The sequence below is a fragment of the Doryrhamphus excisus genome, chromosome 11 (assembly GCF_030265055.1).
Source record: "Doryrhamphus excisus isolate RoL2022-K1 chromosome 11, RoL_Dexc_1.0, whole genome shotgun sequence".
Classification (NCBI taxonomy): Eukaryota; Metazoa; Chordata; class Actinopteri; order Syngnathiformes; family Syngnathidae; genus Doryrhamphus; species Doryrhamphus excisus.
The window spans coordinates 20,720,111-20,738,418 of NC_080476.1; the positions used below are offsets into that span (position 1 = coordinate 20,720,111).

General features: G+C 41.0%; 1 protein-coding gene across 1 annotated transcript; it reads right to left on the reverse strand.

Annotated features, from left to right (window-relative positions):
• Nucleotides 1-492: 492 nt before the first annotated feature.
• On the reverse strand, nucleotides 493-17,733 carry pard6a (par-6 family cell polarity regulator alpha). The gene is made up of 6 exons (XM_058087331.1): nucleotides 17,406-17,733; nucleotides 14,728-14,950; nucleotides 11,535-11,824; nucleotides 10,443-10,568; nucleotides 3,654-3,853; nucleotides 493-1,798 (listed from the first exon to the last, which is right to left on the reverse strand). Exons 1-6 carry the CDS (start codon nucleotides 17,508-17,510, stop codon nucleotides 1,486-1,488), a joined length of 1,257 nt encoding a protein of 418 aa, XP_057943314.1. The 5' UTR covers nucleotides 17,511-17,733; the 3' UTR covers nucleotides 493-1,485.
• Between the last annotated feature and the right edge of the window lie 575 nt (nucleotides 17,734-18,308).

Consider the following 18,308-nt stretch of genomic DNA (forward strand, 5'->3'; position numbering starts at 1 on the left):
GCAGCAGCAAGCGGTCCTCTGTGTGCTCCTGATCCTGTTCTCCCAGGCGATCGTCCAACCGGAAAGCAAAGTCAATTAGGCTGTCAAAGGACGTGGTATCGTCCTGAACAGTTACTTTGTTACTTTTACTTTTACTAAGTTACTTTGTCCCCGACACGTACACTAAGAGCCTTGCGAAAAATCCTGCAGAGCACCGTTGTAGCCGCTCTCAGCGCCCAGAACTGAAACTTGATGGCGAACAAGGCGACTTAGAGGCCATTTTGTCTGGGGTCGGGTAGGCGACGCCCTGCCTCTCTACCCCGAATGGTCAAAAACCTTCATCTCGCTAAGGAACAACGGTACGGCGGTATGGATGGTGGGCTTGGATTCGCTCAGCGCCAAAGCCCAGGCGGCAACCGAGTCCGACAGCAAGCTCAAGTTTCATGTTTGGCCAGATGGTTCTGTCGTGAAGGGGGTGGCGATAGCCGGTCTGGAACCCAAATGCAGAGACCCTTTTGTCTAAGAAAAAATGCTTTATTACCAAAGGTTGGGGAAATGACAACCCAGGGCCAAAGTAAACCGCTACAGAGACCAAAACGTACAACAGAGAATAAAAAATACTGCAGGAAACACGGAGAGCAAAGTACAACCAAAAACATTGCGGACCAAACGTCACACGGGCAAAAGACGCAAAGCAGCAAATAAAAATCAGCGTTGCTGAGCAAGCGGAAGGTGTGGAGGACCGGGAAGGTTGTGGGCACGATCTGGCGACGAGGTACACCTGCTTCCGTGCTCGAGAAGGTCAGGAACAAGATTGGCGGCGGGAGTGAGCACCTCACACCTCCTTCCAGCCAGAGGTGCACTGAAAGGACAAGAAGGGCAGAAGGCGGCAGCAGAGCGACAACACGGATCCGACAAAGCAAATGAAAATATTATTTTGTCTTATTGATTTTCTTTATATATTCACACTTATTAGTTAGCATGTCGGCCACACAATCAGGCGGTCGGGAAGACCTGAGTTCGATACTCCGCTTTGGCATCTCTCTTTCTCCGGGTACTCCGGCTTCCTCCCACATTCCAAAAACATGCTAGGTTAATTAGCGACTCCAAATTGTCCGTAGCTATGAATGTGGGTCTATACGTGCCCGGCGATTGGCTGGCATCTGTGGCAGAAGGAAGGACGCTAGCATCATGCTATGCACACCATCATCTCCTGACAGAAGATGAGTTTCAGTGGCAGATTACTATCACTGTCCTGCTCCACTGATGGAATGGCAGATCATCATGTGTATCTGGTTACATGTTTATTGATATTCAACAACGACAATGGCAACACAGACACAACCCAGCGGCCCCGAGCAGTTGAAAAACATTAACCAGCATGAAAATAAAAAGTCAAATTCAATGCTGATTGCGTTTGAGTCAAATTGTAAATATTAGAGATGAATCTGCAGGCACCAATAAAGAATATTCTCTTTCCCATCCACCGTCGGCAACGGCGTGTGGTTACAGCGTTAGCATGTCGCCACCGTTTCTCACGCTCTGCTGAGTGTTGCCGGCCGATGGATGCGGTTGTCCGTTTTGACCGGACGTCACCATGGAAGAGGCCATGCTCTCGGGCATGGAGATGCTCTGTTGAAGGGCCCGGATCACGGGACTGTCGCGCAATCTTTCACTGTTGCGGTGCAGGCTGTTGCCGTTGTTGTTGTTGTTGGCCACCCGATGCGATTCCGGAAATGTCAAATGATCATTTTCCAGGATGAGATCGCCATCGTCGTCGTCGTCATCTTCATCACTGTCACCCTCTGCAATGCTGTTGCTGGAACATATAACATGGTCAAATGTTAACACTTACTATGGTACCCATTATGGCATTGGATGCTCATATCACCGAGTACTTTCATATGGGACAAAAAATTTTTTTAATTTTTATTATCGCTGTGGCTTGGTGCGCCCTTGGTGCGTGACTTTTCTTTGATCCAACGGGCCGTCGATGACGCGCAACTCATTGTTTGAGTTATTATAAAAGTGACCCAGTTGAAAGCGTTAGCTTGCTGCAATTGATTAAAATATGAGATCTAGAATGGCGGTTTGCGGTTGTTTATTTCATTGGTCCTAATTGACCCGAGTAGCCGGTTTAGCGGGTCAAATGAATATCATTTATGCACATTTCTTTTGCACATTTAATATGCTTGTTTAAACTGGAATGTTTGTTAAAATAATACTTGATAATTGATAATAATAATAATTTGATGGGACACAATCTGCTAAAACAAGCATGATGTAAAGTCTAAAAGGCAAGTGCAATACAACATTTTAAATATAAATAAACAAATACAATCAATCAATCGTTAGCATAAAAAAATTATGTTTGGCAATGTAAATGTTTGGTTATACAACATGGCACAAATTTTGATTTTATTTGAATATTTTCAGCTGTGCTGTGCTGTGCCTTGCACCTCACTGAATCAAGTATAAAGTTCACGTTTATAGTAATTGTTAATTTTTTTCTATTGAGGTATTTGCGATTTTGTGCTGTGTGATCTTCCTGCTGTTGTAACATTGAAATATTTGGCGTGGAACTGATCAGACCTTCATACCTAGCAACAAGGTCGACCGCACCTCCTCACTGACATAAACATTTCTGTCCCTCGCTTGCTCAGAGTTGGTCTCAGAAGGTTCCTTAAGCTAAGCACAGAAAGCTTTCAAGATCTTCCACAATCTGCACTTATTCCAGCTGTATTTCCTTGGATTTGCAAAATGGGCTGTTTTCATTGATTCAACTCCGCTGTGATTGGTCACATTCCCAAGGCAAGGAGGGGAGGGCATGCCTCGAGCTTGTACCCGGGCACGCCCATATAAGGAAGTAAAAAAACTCAGTGTTTTTCTCAGTATTATCTGAAACTTTGGCATGGTTTAACATGAGAATGCTACATTTTAACAACAGTTATCAGTCAAAAAAAGTGGGAAAAGCATAATAGGTCCCCTTGAATATTTACAAAAGTATTTCAAAGTTTACCGGTTAGGTTTTACTATATATGATATATGTTTTATATAAAGAGCTAGATCATTTTGAATTGTGATTTGCATGCAGAAAAAGTGCACATAGCCATGATATACATGTATAATATACATAAATAAGTACAATTTTTTTTAAATAAATTAGCGTTGATTAGCGACGCGTGGTGTTAGTACATGAGATACCAAAAGTTTTTCATGTTAGCTGCTACAATAATAATATCGCTGGCGTTTGTTTTGTGAGCGCTTGTGATGATGGCTTTAGACATCCGTTGCTAGCAAGCTAATACAAAAACTAGTTTCCGCGCACTAAAATGCACAGCAAAAGAAATATGTGTTCATGTTTCATAAAAGGCTTGTGAATGATGGGCAAAATTCCAAAAGAAAATATATTCACAAATGCTGACAACGGTCCTATCTTGGATCCAGACTGAGATCCGGATCAGAAAATGTAATCGGTTCGACAATTCCTAAATATTTCCTTCAAATCAATTCGGAACTTTTCAAGTTATTTTGAATACAAAGAAACAAATAAAAAGCCACAGTAAAACACGCATTACGGTGAAAACCCGCGGTTTTACGTGTTTGTAGCAGGAAGAAGGCGGGACATACGGTAATGCTCGCAGTGCACAGGTTCCACATAATAAATGTCAGACCTTGCAGTGATGGGGGTGCTCTGGGAAGCAGGACTTGAAGAATCACGGGATCGAGCGGAGCCCGTTGATCCATTTAAGCCGGAAGAAACAGAAACTCCCTCCGAGGTTCGACTCCCGCGATGAATGACATTGTTCCTCTGGTTGGCTGGCTTCACCGTCACGATGAGGTTATGGCTGTTGGCTACCATCATGTCTGTCACCTGAAAAGTCATCAATGCAGGTCTTTCATTTCATCATAGCATATTATAACCATTAGAATTATATTTAATACGAGCTCCAATCCCCACTAGTTTTAGCATAATTGACATTCGTCAGGAAGGGCATCTGGAACGTAAAGGGCTCAAGCCAAAAATCAGAATGCGCTGTGGCGACTCCGTAATTAGGATCCGTACTAAGAAAGCAGACTAGCCTCATTGTTTTATGACGATGGGAAACACCAATAATGATTATATTAATTAGATCAGGGGTGGGCAAACATTTTGACTCGCGGGCCGCATTGATATAACAAAATTTCCGGGGGGGGCAGACTATATATTTTACACGTAATAGTCCACCTGGTATTATTGTATCTGTAAAATTGTCATGCAATCTGCTATTATTATGTATTATTTTATATTTATATTTAAATATTTTAAAAATAATAAAATATTATAATAATTAAAATAAAATTAAAATAATAATTATTATATTATTATTATGTAAAATATGCAAATATAACAATATTATTATATATAATTAATATAATAATCAGCATTAATATAATAAATATAATAATCATAATAGTTATAATAATTATTATTTTAATTTTTTATTATTATTCAGGAGCACTTTGTAAACAACAGACCATGTCAAACAACGAAATTGATACAACCATCAAAAGGTTGGCTCAGGCCATGATGCCAGCTTGTATGTTGAGTTTAAATTCAATACTTTGGAAAGATTGGGCGGGCCGTATTCAAACACTTGGCGGGCCGGATGTGGCCCCCGGGCCGTAGTTTGCCCACCCCTGAATTAGATAGTTGAAAAAGTTGAACAATGACTTTGTCAATATTGGACCAGAACTACAAGAATAAATTGTAAAACTTTGACCAATGGAGGAAATGGATGAAAGCATAGATAAGAATCCGAAATCCATGTTTCTCATTGAAATGTCAATAATCGGAAAGCAAAAACATTCCGCACCCGGCCTCAAAACGTGCCTAAAAAATGTCTCACTGGGGTGGCGCTTTAAAAAGCTTGGATTGGTGCAGCGTTTGGGGCCGAAGACTTGGTCCGGGTGTGGTGAGTTTGAGGCTCGATGTGATCATCCGTCAGGCAGCGGATATAAAGCCCCGGTTCCAAGAGTGTGGGCAAAATCTCATTACGGATTTGGGTGTGCTATGTAGCATTTTTAGTGCAGAGGAACATTCGTTGCGTGCTGGGCTGCGTCAGACTTTGTGAGGGATTTAACATCAAAATAGCTATTTCCCATGACATCCATTGTTAGCTATCTCATATTAACGCCTGTCCTCGCTCGAGAATACACAAAAAAGGGAAAGAAACATATATTCATGTTTCGCATAAGGCTGCAATTGGCTGGTGATCAGTCCAACGTAAACCCCGCCTCTCGCCTGAAGACAGCTGGGATAGGCTCCAGCACCCCCCGCGACCTTCGTGAGGAAGCGTCAGAAAAAGGATGGATGGGTTTCACATAAGGATTGCGAATGATGGGCAAAATTCCGAAAAAAGTGCGGTTCCCCTTTAAGAACGTAGTCGTGTGCCTTTGCAATCCATAAAGTTATTTTTTTATGGTTAGTTTACTGTCTTCTCCATTTCACCATTGCTGGTAAATAGTTGATAGGTGGCAGTGATTCAATTACAGTGACTTCCATCCGATGTAACACATTTTTTACACAACCACTATGGTTGGCAAACACCAATTTACAAACTTATTTATCGGCCAGTCTCCTTTCTACCACAATTCTCCTAAATTACTATCAGAATGTCAGTATGGATACAGAGCTAATATTTCTACTTCCATGCCACTGATCAAAATTAGGGAGGAAATGACTAACGCTATAGATCAGGGGTGCTCATTAAGTCGATCGCGAGCTACCGGTCGATCGCGGGGGTGGTACTGGTCGATCGCTGGTCGATCGCGGCGTGACATTACAAAAATATCATCCCAGCATCAATGCCGTCACTTGATTGACATACAGGGCAGCCATTCAGATGACAACTGAATGTTGCCCTTCGGGCGACCAATCAAATCAAACAACGTCTCTAAGTGCAGCAGAACTTACGATGTCAGCCTATCATCCATCCCCGTTACTTGATTGACATACAGGACAACCAGTCAGATGACAACTGAATTTTGACCTTTAGGTCACCGCTCATGCGTAAACAACGATGCAAAGTGCTAAGCTAGTCGGCGAATTGCGAGATTTTAAAGCCCTCGCTAAAGTTTATGGTCACTAAAATGAGTGAAGGAGCTGGACCAAGTAAAAAGGCAAAAACTGGACCAAGTAAAAAGGCAAAAAACATATCACTTCCATACGGATATGGAATATTATACGGATATTATGATACGGATATTATCCATGACTGATAAACATTTGGAAGTGTGCTTGAGGCTGGCTATCAGCAGCTACTGTCCGGACTATGCATCCCTGGCTGGTTCAATTCAGTGCAAGTCATCAAAGTAAACTCAGGTAATTACAAAAAATGTTAATAGTTAATTATGTGTGTTTTGCAATATTGGCTCATTTGGTTATGTAAGGTACATCAACATACATTGTACGTACAAATAATCCTCAATACATTTGAAAATAAATAGATGTTTTGCATTTTTGTAGTGGGTAGATCATTTTGACTCGGTCATTTTAAAAGTAGCTCGCATGCTGAAAAAGTGTGAGCACTTCTGCTATAGATCATAGGAAGTGTGCAGCCGCAGTATTCATGGATCTGACAAAAGCCTTTGATACAATCAATCATGACATCCTAATAACTACATTAGAAAGGTACGGAATAAGAGGATTAGTTCTTCCTACTTAGATGACAGGAAGCAATACATACAGCTGGGAGAATACACAAATATCTGCAAATTTAAATATTACATGTGGAGTACCCCAGGGGTCAATACTGGGACCAAAACGGTTCAACTTGTACATCAATGATATCGCCAAAGTCACGAAAGACTTAAAACTGGTATTATTTGCTGATGATACCACTGTTTTTTGTTCCGGAGGGAGTACAGATGAAATCATTAGAAAGGTCAGAGAAGAAATGGTCCCACTAAAAAGATGCTTTGATGATAATAGATTGTCCTTGAACCTAAATAAAACTAAAATCATGCTGTTTGCTAACAGCAGAAAGGACACGCACCAGCAAATACAAATAGACGGTGTAGACATTGAAAGGGTGAAGGAAAATACATTTCTGGGAATCATAATAGATGAAAATATGAGCTGGAAACCTCATATTACAAATATACAACATAAGGTGGACAGAAATATTTCAGTATTGAACAAAGCTAAATTTGTTCTCAATCAGAAATCACTCCACACTCTTTATTGCTCTCTGATTCTACCATATCTTACTTATTGTGTGGAAATATGGGATAATAACTATAAAAGCAATCTTCACTGGCTAAATGTACTGCAAAAAAGGCCAGTAAGGATAATTCATAATGCCATAATACAAGGATGAAGAGTCTTGAACCAGTCATGATGTGCTATATATATCACTATATTGACACGCACTATGGTACACATTATGGCATTGGATGCTCATATCACAGAGTACTTTGGTACGAGGTACATTATTTAAAAAAAAACAGAAATGATATTAGGAAAGCAGGAAGTGAACAAATGTAAGAGTTAGTGAAATTAAATTAAATTAAATTTATTCAGTCATTCATTCATGAATGAATGAATGAATAAATTGCCACAAAACAATTTATTCATTCATGAATGAATGACTTAAATTAAATTAAATTAAATTAAATTAAATTAAATTAAATTAAATTAAATTAAATTAAATTAAATTAAATTAAATTAAATTAAATTAAATTAAATTAAATTAAATTTAATGAATGAATAAATTGCCACAAAACAATTTATTCATTCATGAATGAATGACTGATTAAATTAAATTAAATTAAATTAAATTAAATTAAATTAAATTTAATTTAATTTAATTTAATTTAATTTAATTTAATTTAATTTAATTTAAACAAAAAAAACTTATTAGGAAACTATATTAGGAAAGCAGGAAGTGAACAAATGTAAGAGTTAGTGATTGTAAAAGTACCAGATGGAGGGGTAGGATTTAATAAGCTTTGCTTCTTCCTACTCCTTTTGGACATGTGGAACTGGGAACTGATTAATTGTAATCTGATGCATGTTCAAATGAAATAAAACCATTAGCATTAAGATTAGCATTGAAAGTGGTTTGGTACATCTGGACGTTAACGTGTTAATGAATGCATGTCCACCAGAGCAAGCACGCTTCACCTCCAACGTCATCCATGCAGTGACGCAGGATGAAGCAGTGGAGCATCCCTAGCCTGACACCACGTTTTATTACGTAATTCTAACCTGAGCACACACAGCAGTGCAATTCCAACACCACGTACTGTATACTTCAACTCACGTCTCTAGCTAGCACATTCATGCACTCTCATTCTCATTACCAGAACACAGGATGCTTTCAGGGACACTCCGAACGTCACAAAAATAGCTTAATAATGCACATGTCCGTGTATGCAGAAACAGGAAGATCAAGAAAAACATGAATTGGATATTCTTATCACTCTCTTGGTAACTCTAACTTCCTCGTAAGGACATTCATGAGATTGCAGTGTCACTTCACAGAAGCTCATGGTCGCTATTAGCTATTAGCGACAGCACAGCTGTCCGCCATGACAGTTGACAAACTAGCACATCATAAACTTGACAGTCAAACTGGTGATTTTTTGTCATTTCCAGTATGCCTTTATTTCTAACCATTCTCAAGCTACAATCGTTAGTAGTGGTAATACTATTAGTAATATTAAAAATGAATATTTTCTGGAAAAAAAAACCTCACTGCTAAATTTAAGTATGCTGGAAATGACATGGAAATTCATAAAAATGACACCGACCTTAAACTACGTGACGTCTGTGAACGCATCCCCTCATTCCTCATAATAACACGGCTTAAAGTGAGATTACGCGTTCTATTACTATTAAAGAGACCAGTTTTAGACATGCGTGCTATCTTTTAGCTTGATTGACACATTAGGTTCATTTGGAGCTTTTAATACATAGAAATATATATCATTTATTTTTATATCCATCAAATACAATAAAAATGGGCATATTTCAGACATAATAATTAATGGTGATTAATCAGATTAATTTGTTTTTAATAAATCAAACTGTGATTAATCTGATTATTTTTTAATCATTTGTCAGCCCTAATCAGAATAAATTAGGTTTTTAAATGGTTAATCTGATTATTTTTTAATCATTTAACAGCCCTAATCAGAATTAATTAGGGTTTTTAATGATTAATCTGATTATTTTTAATCATTTGTCAGCCCTAATCAGAATTAATTAGGTTTTTAAATGGTTAATCTGATTATTTTTTTTTTATCATTTAACAGCCCTAATCAGAATTAATTAGGGTTTTTAATGATTAATCTGATTATTTTTAATCATTTGTCAGCCCTAATCAGAATTAATTAGGTTTTTAAATGGTTAATCTGATTATTTTTTAATCATTTAACAGCCCTAATCAGAATTAATTAGGGTTTTTAATGATTAATCTGATTATTTTTTATCATTTGACAGCCCTAATCAGAATTAATTAGGGTTTTTAATGATTAATCTGATTATTTTTAATCATTTGTCAGCCCTAATCAGAATTAATTAGGTTTTTAAATGGTTAATCTGATTATTTTTTAATCATTTAACAGCCCTAATCAGAATTAATTAGGGTTTTTAATGATTAATCTGATTATTTTTTATCATTTGACAGCCCTAATCAGAATTAATTAGGGTTTTTAATGATTAATCTGATTATTTTTAATCATTTGTCAGCCCTAATCAGAATTAATTAGGTTTTTAAATGGTTAATCTGATTATTTTTTAATCATTTAACAGCCCTAATCAGAATTAATTAGGGTTTTTAATGATTAATCTGATTATTTTTTAATCATTTAACAGCCCTAATCAGAATTAATTAGGGTTTTTAATGATTAATCTGAATTTTTTTTTTTATCATTTGACAGCCCTAATCAGAATTAATTCATTTTTTTAATGATTAATCTGATTAAAATTTGTAATCATGTGACAGCCCTACTAGTAATATATTTTCTTAAGAAGAAAAATGACCCCCTTGGTCACAGTGTTATTTCTGAGGAAACATAATAGCAAGCGTTTGAATAAGGGGCACCGCCCCTGACGTGCGGGTGAGGCAACAAAAGAGGCTTATCTAGGCTGTGGATTCTCTTTTGGTGTCCAGTGTGGGAAATGCCCATGTCCGAAGCAAAACATCGACATTCCAATATGTAACAATCGTTGTACCCCTACCGATTAGTCATTTTGTAATAAGCCACTGTGTTACTTTTTTGGCACGGTGAAGTTAGGCTGGGTGGATGGAAATTTGTCGTCCTTCCTTCAGAAAATCACTGAAATAGGGTAAAACGTGCAGCTACAAAGAACCATTGGCACAGGCTGCAAAAATAATTGTTGAGGTGCAATCAAACCTGAACAAAGTAGCCACGTGTTATGAATTATTGTAGTTGTTGTATCGTATTGTAGTTACCTGATCCAAAGATTTTCCAGTAACATCAATGCCGTTGACCTCCAGAATTTCATCATTAAGCCCCAGGAGCCCCGTGCTCTCTGCAAGACCGCCACGCACAAGGCGGGATATGAACACTCCTGGAACCTACGGCCAGACAGTCAGAAAGACACCAGTCCAACGTTACATCACTGCAACACATTTACAGTACAGACGCCATTTTGAGAAATATGACTGAGAAACAGGTAAGATACAGTCATACATAAAAGTTACAATAGCCAATACCGATACAGAGCACACATCTAAAAATGGCATTAATCCGAACGACAACACAATAGATTATTTATCGAGGTGACAAATTTGATACAAATAGTCACACTATGTTAATAAATAAATCACACAGTACAATGTGAAAAGCTACGTTTTTGCGATATAAACAAAACATAGGTCATCAATGATCTTGAAATTGATCTCACGGCGTACCCCAGGGATCAATACTCGGACCAAAGTTGATCTGTACATCATTGGCGGGCGCTGCATTTGGTGATCCAAACCATCAATCATGTTAAAAACACATCATGTGTGGGCTGCATGGTGAACAAGTGGTTAGCATGGAGGCCACGCAGCTAGGAGACCCGAGTTCGATTCCACGCTAGGTTAATTGGCGACTCCAAATTGTCCATAGGTATGAATGCGAGTGTGAATGGTTGTTTGTCTATATGTGCCCTGTGCTGCAGGCGAGTGTGGTGAAGCTAGTCACGTCAATACGCCAGTAACGTAGTAGTAGTTCGAGCGGCGTAACAAACTTCATTACACCAATCATAAACATTTGTCTGTAGCTTGGTTTATATACGGGTCAGTTATGTAAAAACTACACGGTTGGCATTTTTTAAAGTTTTTTTTTTAGGGTGTGTCCCGTTGTGTGTCGTGCTAGCTCCCGCATGCTAGCCTTTAGAATGCACACAAAAACAAAAGATGTGCGGTCATGTCTCACAGGCAAAATTCTCCTCAAAAATGCACTTTTCCTTTAAGGTCCCACTTCTAATGCTAACTATTTTGGAATATGTTTTGAAGTTAATGTGAACAACGTTAATATGAAATGACGAATCTTACCTTTTCCACACCCTGGGGCGTCACCCGTACACTGACCCCATCTCGGATGTAGAAGCCCAGTGGTTTCTTGGTGCCATGCTTGTGCAGCCGTACACGTCGATGTGTCTCGGGTAAGATATCCACGTCGATGATTGACGAGATCTGACGGAAGTTCTGTGGTTGGCCGATCATGAGAGACACTTTGTTCTTTGAGTGGATGGACAATGAGCCGGGGTTCCGAAGTCCTGGCAGTCCTGGGCCTTTTTTACGCCTCTGGAGGGAGTTGTTTGGAAAACCTACACGCTCATCCTCTTTAAGTAGTCAGAGTGAGGTGGACAAATAAGAGACGGATAAAAAGTCAGTTTTTCAAAAAAAAAAAAAATTCAATTCTAACCGTGTCTTCCAATGCAGTTATTCCCGACCACAAAAGACACCCCGACCAGTACCGGTCATTTGAGAGGATTTGGACTGATATTTAAGGCACGTATATTGTGTTCTACAGCTGGAACCTACCAAAACAAAGTTTACAGATTAGACTCTCGTTTTTTTTCTGTCATGTTCCGTTCCGAGTTGTCACTTCCTGTATGTACGGCGCTGTTATTTTGGTGACGCTTCCATCAGAAAAAGTCAATTTCTACCTTTTTCCATTCTGTAGCAATCAGCAGTAGAACATAGGTACGTTTCAACAAAATATCCGTTCAACAGAAAAAGGAGAAAAAAGCTTTTCCTGAAAAGCAAAACATTCACTTCTACACAAATTTAGCCATATATACGTATTTGGTGAAAATATCCAAACAACTATACCACAATTATTTGACTTCAAAATAACTATTTACAAATATAACAACACAAACTACTTCCAATTTTCACATTTGGAATGGATTGAGGTGGCTCGGGCATCTAGTCCGGATGCCTCCCGGACGCCTCCCTGGGGAGGTGTTCCGGGCATGCCCAGCCGGGAAAAGGCCCCGGGGCAGACCTAGGACACGCTGGAGGGACTATGTCTCACAGCTGGCCTGGGAACGCCTTGGTGTCCTCCCGGTGGAGCTGGAGGAGGTGGCCGGGGACCGGGAAGTCTGGGCTTCCCTTCTAAGACTGCTGCCCCCGCGACCCGGACCCGGATAAGCGGAGGAAAATGGATGGATGGATGGACATTTGGAATGGAATTGTTACGCATTGAATTCCCTTCAATGCGTAACCTTCTACATGCTACACTCCTCCACGCAGAAGTATAAGGTGATGGAACCATACCGTGACTGTGAAACATCAACTCCTTGTATTGTTTCTTGAATTTGCTCATCGTTGTGCATTGTTTCAGTTCCTTACTCAATCCGTATAGTTCTGCATCGTATCCTTATGCAATCCTGCAGAGTTTGATTCCACATGCTATGGCTTTTAACGTAGTCCTAGCATAGAAGTGTTTCAAATTTAGTTCTTCCCTGAGATCATATTTCCCCTCTCTTGGATTATTCTCCGGACACAGAGAGCTGGACCCAAATGCAAGTAAAAAGTCTTTGTTGAATAAAAGTTTTTTTTCTGTGCAGCAGCAGAAAAACAGCAATTGGCCAAACCAAACATGACAAGGAACCAACGAAGGGAGAAGTACGTACCTGAATTAAACGGGGAACAGAAAATTAGAGGCAGGTGCGTGAAACAAGTAAAGGTGTGAGCAAACAGAACGGAACAACAAAGGAAGTGGCTACAAAATAAGGGCATGGAAACAGGAACTAAGGCATATGAGGAAACTAAACAAGGAGGCTAACTCCCACATCCGGACAGCATTATAGGTTATTGTTAGCTTTATGCATTATTTTAGATGTTTGAAAATGAACTATATCAGCATATTTTAGGATTTGTGATTTTAGAAATAAGGAGTTAGTATGTTCTCTGTAGGCGGCATTATGAATTATCCTTACTGGCCTTTTTTGCAGTACATTTAGCCAGTGAAGATTGCGTTCATAGTTCATTCATTCATTCATTTTCTACCGCTTTTCCTCACGAGGGTCGCGGGGGGTGCTGGAGCCTATCCCAGCTGTCTTCGGGCGAGAGGCGGGGTACACCCTGGACTGGTGGCCAGCCAATCCCAGGGCACATATAGACAAACAACCATTCACACTCACATTCATACCTATGGACAATTTGGAGTGGCTAATTAACCTAGCATGTTTTTGGAATGTGGGAGGAAACCGGAGTACCCGGAGAAAACCCACGCACGCACGGGGAGAACATGCAAACTCCACACAGAGATGGCCGAGGGCGGGGACCGAACCCTGGTCTCCTAGCTGTGAGGTCTGCGCACTAACCACCAGACCGCCGTGCCGCCGCGTTCATAGTTATTAGCCCATATTTCCACACAATAAGTAAGATATGGTAGAACCAGAGAACAATAGAGTGATTTGATGATGATTGAGAACAAATTTTGCTTTGTTTAATATTGAAATATTTCTCACTATCTTATGTTGTATATTTGTAATATGAGGTTTCCAAACAGCATTTGGGAATTTTCCAGTATGAAATGATAAATTACTGATATACGCCAGTGATTCTACAATCTCCTTCTTGAAAGCGTTGACTCTGTCCTCTGAACGCAGTCTTTGGACGGTCTTTGTAGCCTCCGTCGGTCCTTTGTTATAATAATGGTCATAAATTGTGAAGACTGGAATATGATCGCTGATGTCATTAATTAGCAGGCCACTAGTGGTTTTGTGATCAAAGTTATCGATGAAAAATGGTGTGTTATTCTACTTGGTCTGGTGATTTTGGGAAATGGATTGTTCTTGTGTGGATTTAGAATATCAGCATTGAAGTCTCCATATCTGAAAATCTGTTTTTGGATTATTAGCCAAAACGGTTGTTTTGATCCAATCTTCAAACATTAATGACTGATCCGTGTCATTGATGGTGATTTTTAGTTCCTCAATGATTTTGTCTTTTTTTGATGGTGGCCCTCAGTACTGCATTACTCCTCTGTAACTCTTGTGTTCGCTACTCTCAAAACTTGGACCTCCTGCACGAAGGCGCCCATGTTGCGCTGTCATTTCCTAGAAAGCAGCAGTATTCAACATGCTGTTTTAAATGATGCCGATGATGCCCGTAGACACAATATATTGATATCGATATATTTATCCAAAAAGTATCAGGATATGACTTTCTGAAACTCACATTTGCAATAAATGAGATCCTTACCTCCCAAGCTAACTAATGTTAGTCTTACCTTTCTTGGTTATGATAATGCGAAGCAAGGGATTTGCTGATGAGACGGCTTTGTGAAAGTTGTCGTCATTGTTGATTGGAAGGAGGTCGCCGGAGTCGTCCGTGTAGCCCAATAACATGTCCGCATCGGGGATGTGATGGATAATTTGGAGGAGGCTATAGAACTCCTGGAAACCACCTTGGCAGTTCCTCTTGAAAGCAAAGCGACGATATTCCGCTTCAAACTGCAAACAGAACAAGGACCATGATCGGTACATTCAGTTTTAGGATTCCACTTCACACATACTGTACATGCTAGATCCAATTATACCTGGTTGTGTTCAGTACAAGCCTCATCAAGTAGGCTAGAATTACAGGGGGGCTCGGAACTTTTTATGGGGATCACACTAAATTACTCAAATGCAGCCTCGGTTTTCTTACATTGTCTCGGTTATCAGCCTGACAACATCTGCGTCAGCCGTGCCTTGTCAGAGATTGTTTCCTGTAAGCCACGTTTTACGAAACAAGAGTCTTAGTCTGTACTCTCATCTGAAAATGTGAACCAGCGGGTTTGCCTGAGCAACCAGTTGAAAGAATAAGCTTTGTCATTGTCTGACATTGAGCGTTGGTGTTAAACCAAAGGCTTCAACCAAAGGGATCGCAAGCTTTATCTTAGCTTTCCGTACACAGGTTACTCAAGTCAACGTTCTGTTGGACATATTGCATTACACATTATACATGACACTATTATACATAGGCATTTACCAACAGTGCCAATCACAGGGCACATATAGACAAACAACCATTCACACTCACATTCATACCTATGGACAATTTGGAGTGGCTAATTAACCTAGCATGTTTTTGGAATGTGGGAGGAAACCGGAGTACCCGGAGAAAACCCACGCATGCACAGGGAGAACATGCAAACTCCACACAGAGATGGCCGAGGGTGGAATTGAACCCTGGTCTCCTAGCTGTGAGACCTGCGTGCTAACCATTCATTCATTCATTCATTTTCTACCGCTTTTTCCTCACGAGGGTCGCGGGGGGTGCTGGAGCCCATCCCAGCTGTCTTCGGGCAAGAGGCGGGGCACACCCTGGACTGGTCGCCAGCCAATCACAGGGCACATATAGACAAACAACCATTCACACTCACATTCATACCTATGGACAATTTGGAGTGGCTAATTAACCTAGCATGTTTTTGGAATGTGGGAGGAAACCGGAGTACCCGGAGAAAACCCACGCATGCACGGGGAGAACATGCAAACTCCACACAGAGATGGCCGAGGGCGGGGACCGAACCCTGGTCTCCTAGCTGTGAGGTCTGCGCACTAACCACCAGACCGCCGTGCCGCCGCGTGCTAACCACACATCCGCCAATGCAATTAATCAACATAAATACACATATTAAGAAGATTTTTTTAAAAAGAGGTTGCCTACAGCCACAGCTGTTCATGCCATTTTTAAAATTCCATTCCATTCTCCTATGCTTATCTGGGTCCAGGGTTGCAGGGACAGCAGTCTCAGTAGGGAAGCCCAGACTTCCTCCTGGTCCCCAACCACCCCGTCCAGCTCTAAGCGGGAGGACAACAAGGCATTCCCAGGCCAGCTGTGAGAGATCATCCCTCCAGCGGGTCCGAGGTCTGCCCGGGGCCTTCTCCCAGATGGGGATGCCCGAGCCACCTCAACCGGCTCCTCTCGATGTGAAGGAGAAGCGGTTCTACAGATGACAGAGGAAACTCATCTCAGCCGCTTGTTTCCTATCTCCTTCTTTGGGTCAGGACCATGGGGAGGGTGGGAGCAAGGGACTATGGGTAAATCCAGAGCTTTGCCTTCTGGCTGAGCGGTTGGGTACAGCGCATTACTGGTGCTGGAGCCTATCCCAGCTGTCTTCGGGCGAGAGGCGGGGTACACCCCAATCACAGGTCACATATAGACAAACAACCATTCACACTCACATTCATACCTATGGACAATTTGGAGTGGCTAATTAACCTAGCATGTTTTTGGAATGTGGGAGGAAACCGGAGTACCCGGAGAAAACCCACGCATGCACGGGGGAGAACATGCAAACTCCACACAGAGATGGCCGAGGGTGGAATTGAACCCTGGTCTCCTAGCTGTGAGGTCTGCACGCTAACCACTCGACCACCGTGCCGCTCTTATAGTATTTAATCAGGATTAATTTGTTTTGAACCTGTGATTAATATTATGATTTTTTTTTTAATCACAATTTGACAACCCTAATAATAATTATTATTATGAGATGTGCGATTAATTGCCGACCATTCCAGGGTGTATGCTGCTTCTCGCCCAAAGTCAGCTGGGATAGGCTCCAGATGGAAGGATTATTGTTATTGTTTTGGCCATATAATAATATTTGATTATGTTACATGTTTAATTGAACAGTATAGAATATTCTCTGTAAAAATAAAAACAACCACTTTGGCTAACCTTGGTATTGTGGAGTTATATGACAGCATGTAATGACTGTATTACAACCGCAGTACGCAAAACGATTCAATGCGGAAATGATGTCAATTATGGAGGCACACCTGCGTCAAACGCTAAAACGACCCATCTGTGGGTGTTTACAAATAAGGGAGCGGATTGTAAACAGTCAAGTCATCGGAATTTCAGCATATTTGGGTGAAATCCATCCTTCAACGTCATCGGCCATCCGACAGCACTCACTTTACTTTTGACCTCCACGACGCCGCCGATGGCTTTCTGCTGCTGCTGCCGTGACATTCTGCCCTCCCGTCGGATGATCAACTGTGGCACTGCGGCTGCAATCATCGGGTCCAAGGGCACTTCTTGTTTCCAAACCGGCACCGCCGGAGTCTGGATCGTCGGCGAAACGCCCTCGCTCGGGACCTTATCGGTGGCCGCCGCTTGTCAACAGACGCGCGGCTAAAATCCGCCGCCTTCGAGACAGGTGGGATGTTGTCAATTCCATCCAGTGTGCGTACATTATGTCGGCGATGTGGAACATCCGCCTCCGACTGCGGGAGGCTGCCCGAGGAGGGCGGGGCTCCGATATGACTGACAGGTTGAGATCCAGCCCCCGAAACAAAACAGGCAGAATAGCGAAGCCAAGCAATGTGTCCGATACAGCTTTGTGATTACCTTTATGTTCTGGAATGACGAATGGGAAACATTTTAGGGTGACAGTCGTGTGACTCGTGTTACTTTTAAAGCTCTTTTTCCACCAGAGGCAAAACCACCATCCACTTTCTATAATGCTTATTGTCATAAAGCGTAGAGACCATCTCATCTCGCCCCCGCCCCCTTGTTGGTCACCAGCCAATCACAGGGCTCATACAGTCCAGGCCAAACGCTTGGACACACCTTCTCATTCAGTGTGTTGTTTTCTTTCTAGGAGTATTTACATTGTAGATCCTCTAAATCAGGGGTCTCAAACACGCCAAATGTGGCCCGCAGGACACTAGTTTGAGGCCCCCGCCTTGATATAAAAGTTTAATGTTAGTGCGGCCCGCGCAAGTTTGATATGGATGCTGTATGGTATCATGTACCCAGAAAAAAAGATTACGTTTGATTAATGTTCATGTTAAAGGCTAAATAACTGTTAATAGT

What these genes read in the sequence shown, in the direction of transcription:
- pard6a (XM_058087331.1), bottom strand. Translation starts at nt 17,510, where the DNA reads ATGATTGCAGCCGCAGTGCCACAGTTGATCATCCGACGGGAGGGCAGA. An exon ending in CTGGAAAATCTTTGGATCAG is followed by an intron (nt 3,854 to 10,442) that starts GTAACTACAATA and finishes ATGACTTTTCAG; the next exon opens with GTGACAGACATGATGGTAGC. An exon ending in AGCACCCCCATCACTGCAAG is followed by an intron (nt 1,799 to 3,653) that starts GTCTGACATTTA and finishes TATATGTTCCAG; the next exon opens with CAACAGCATTGCAGAGGGTG.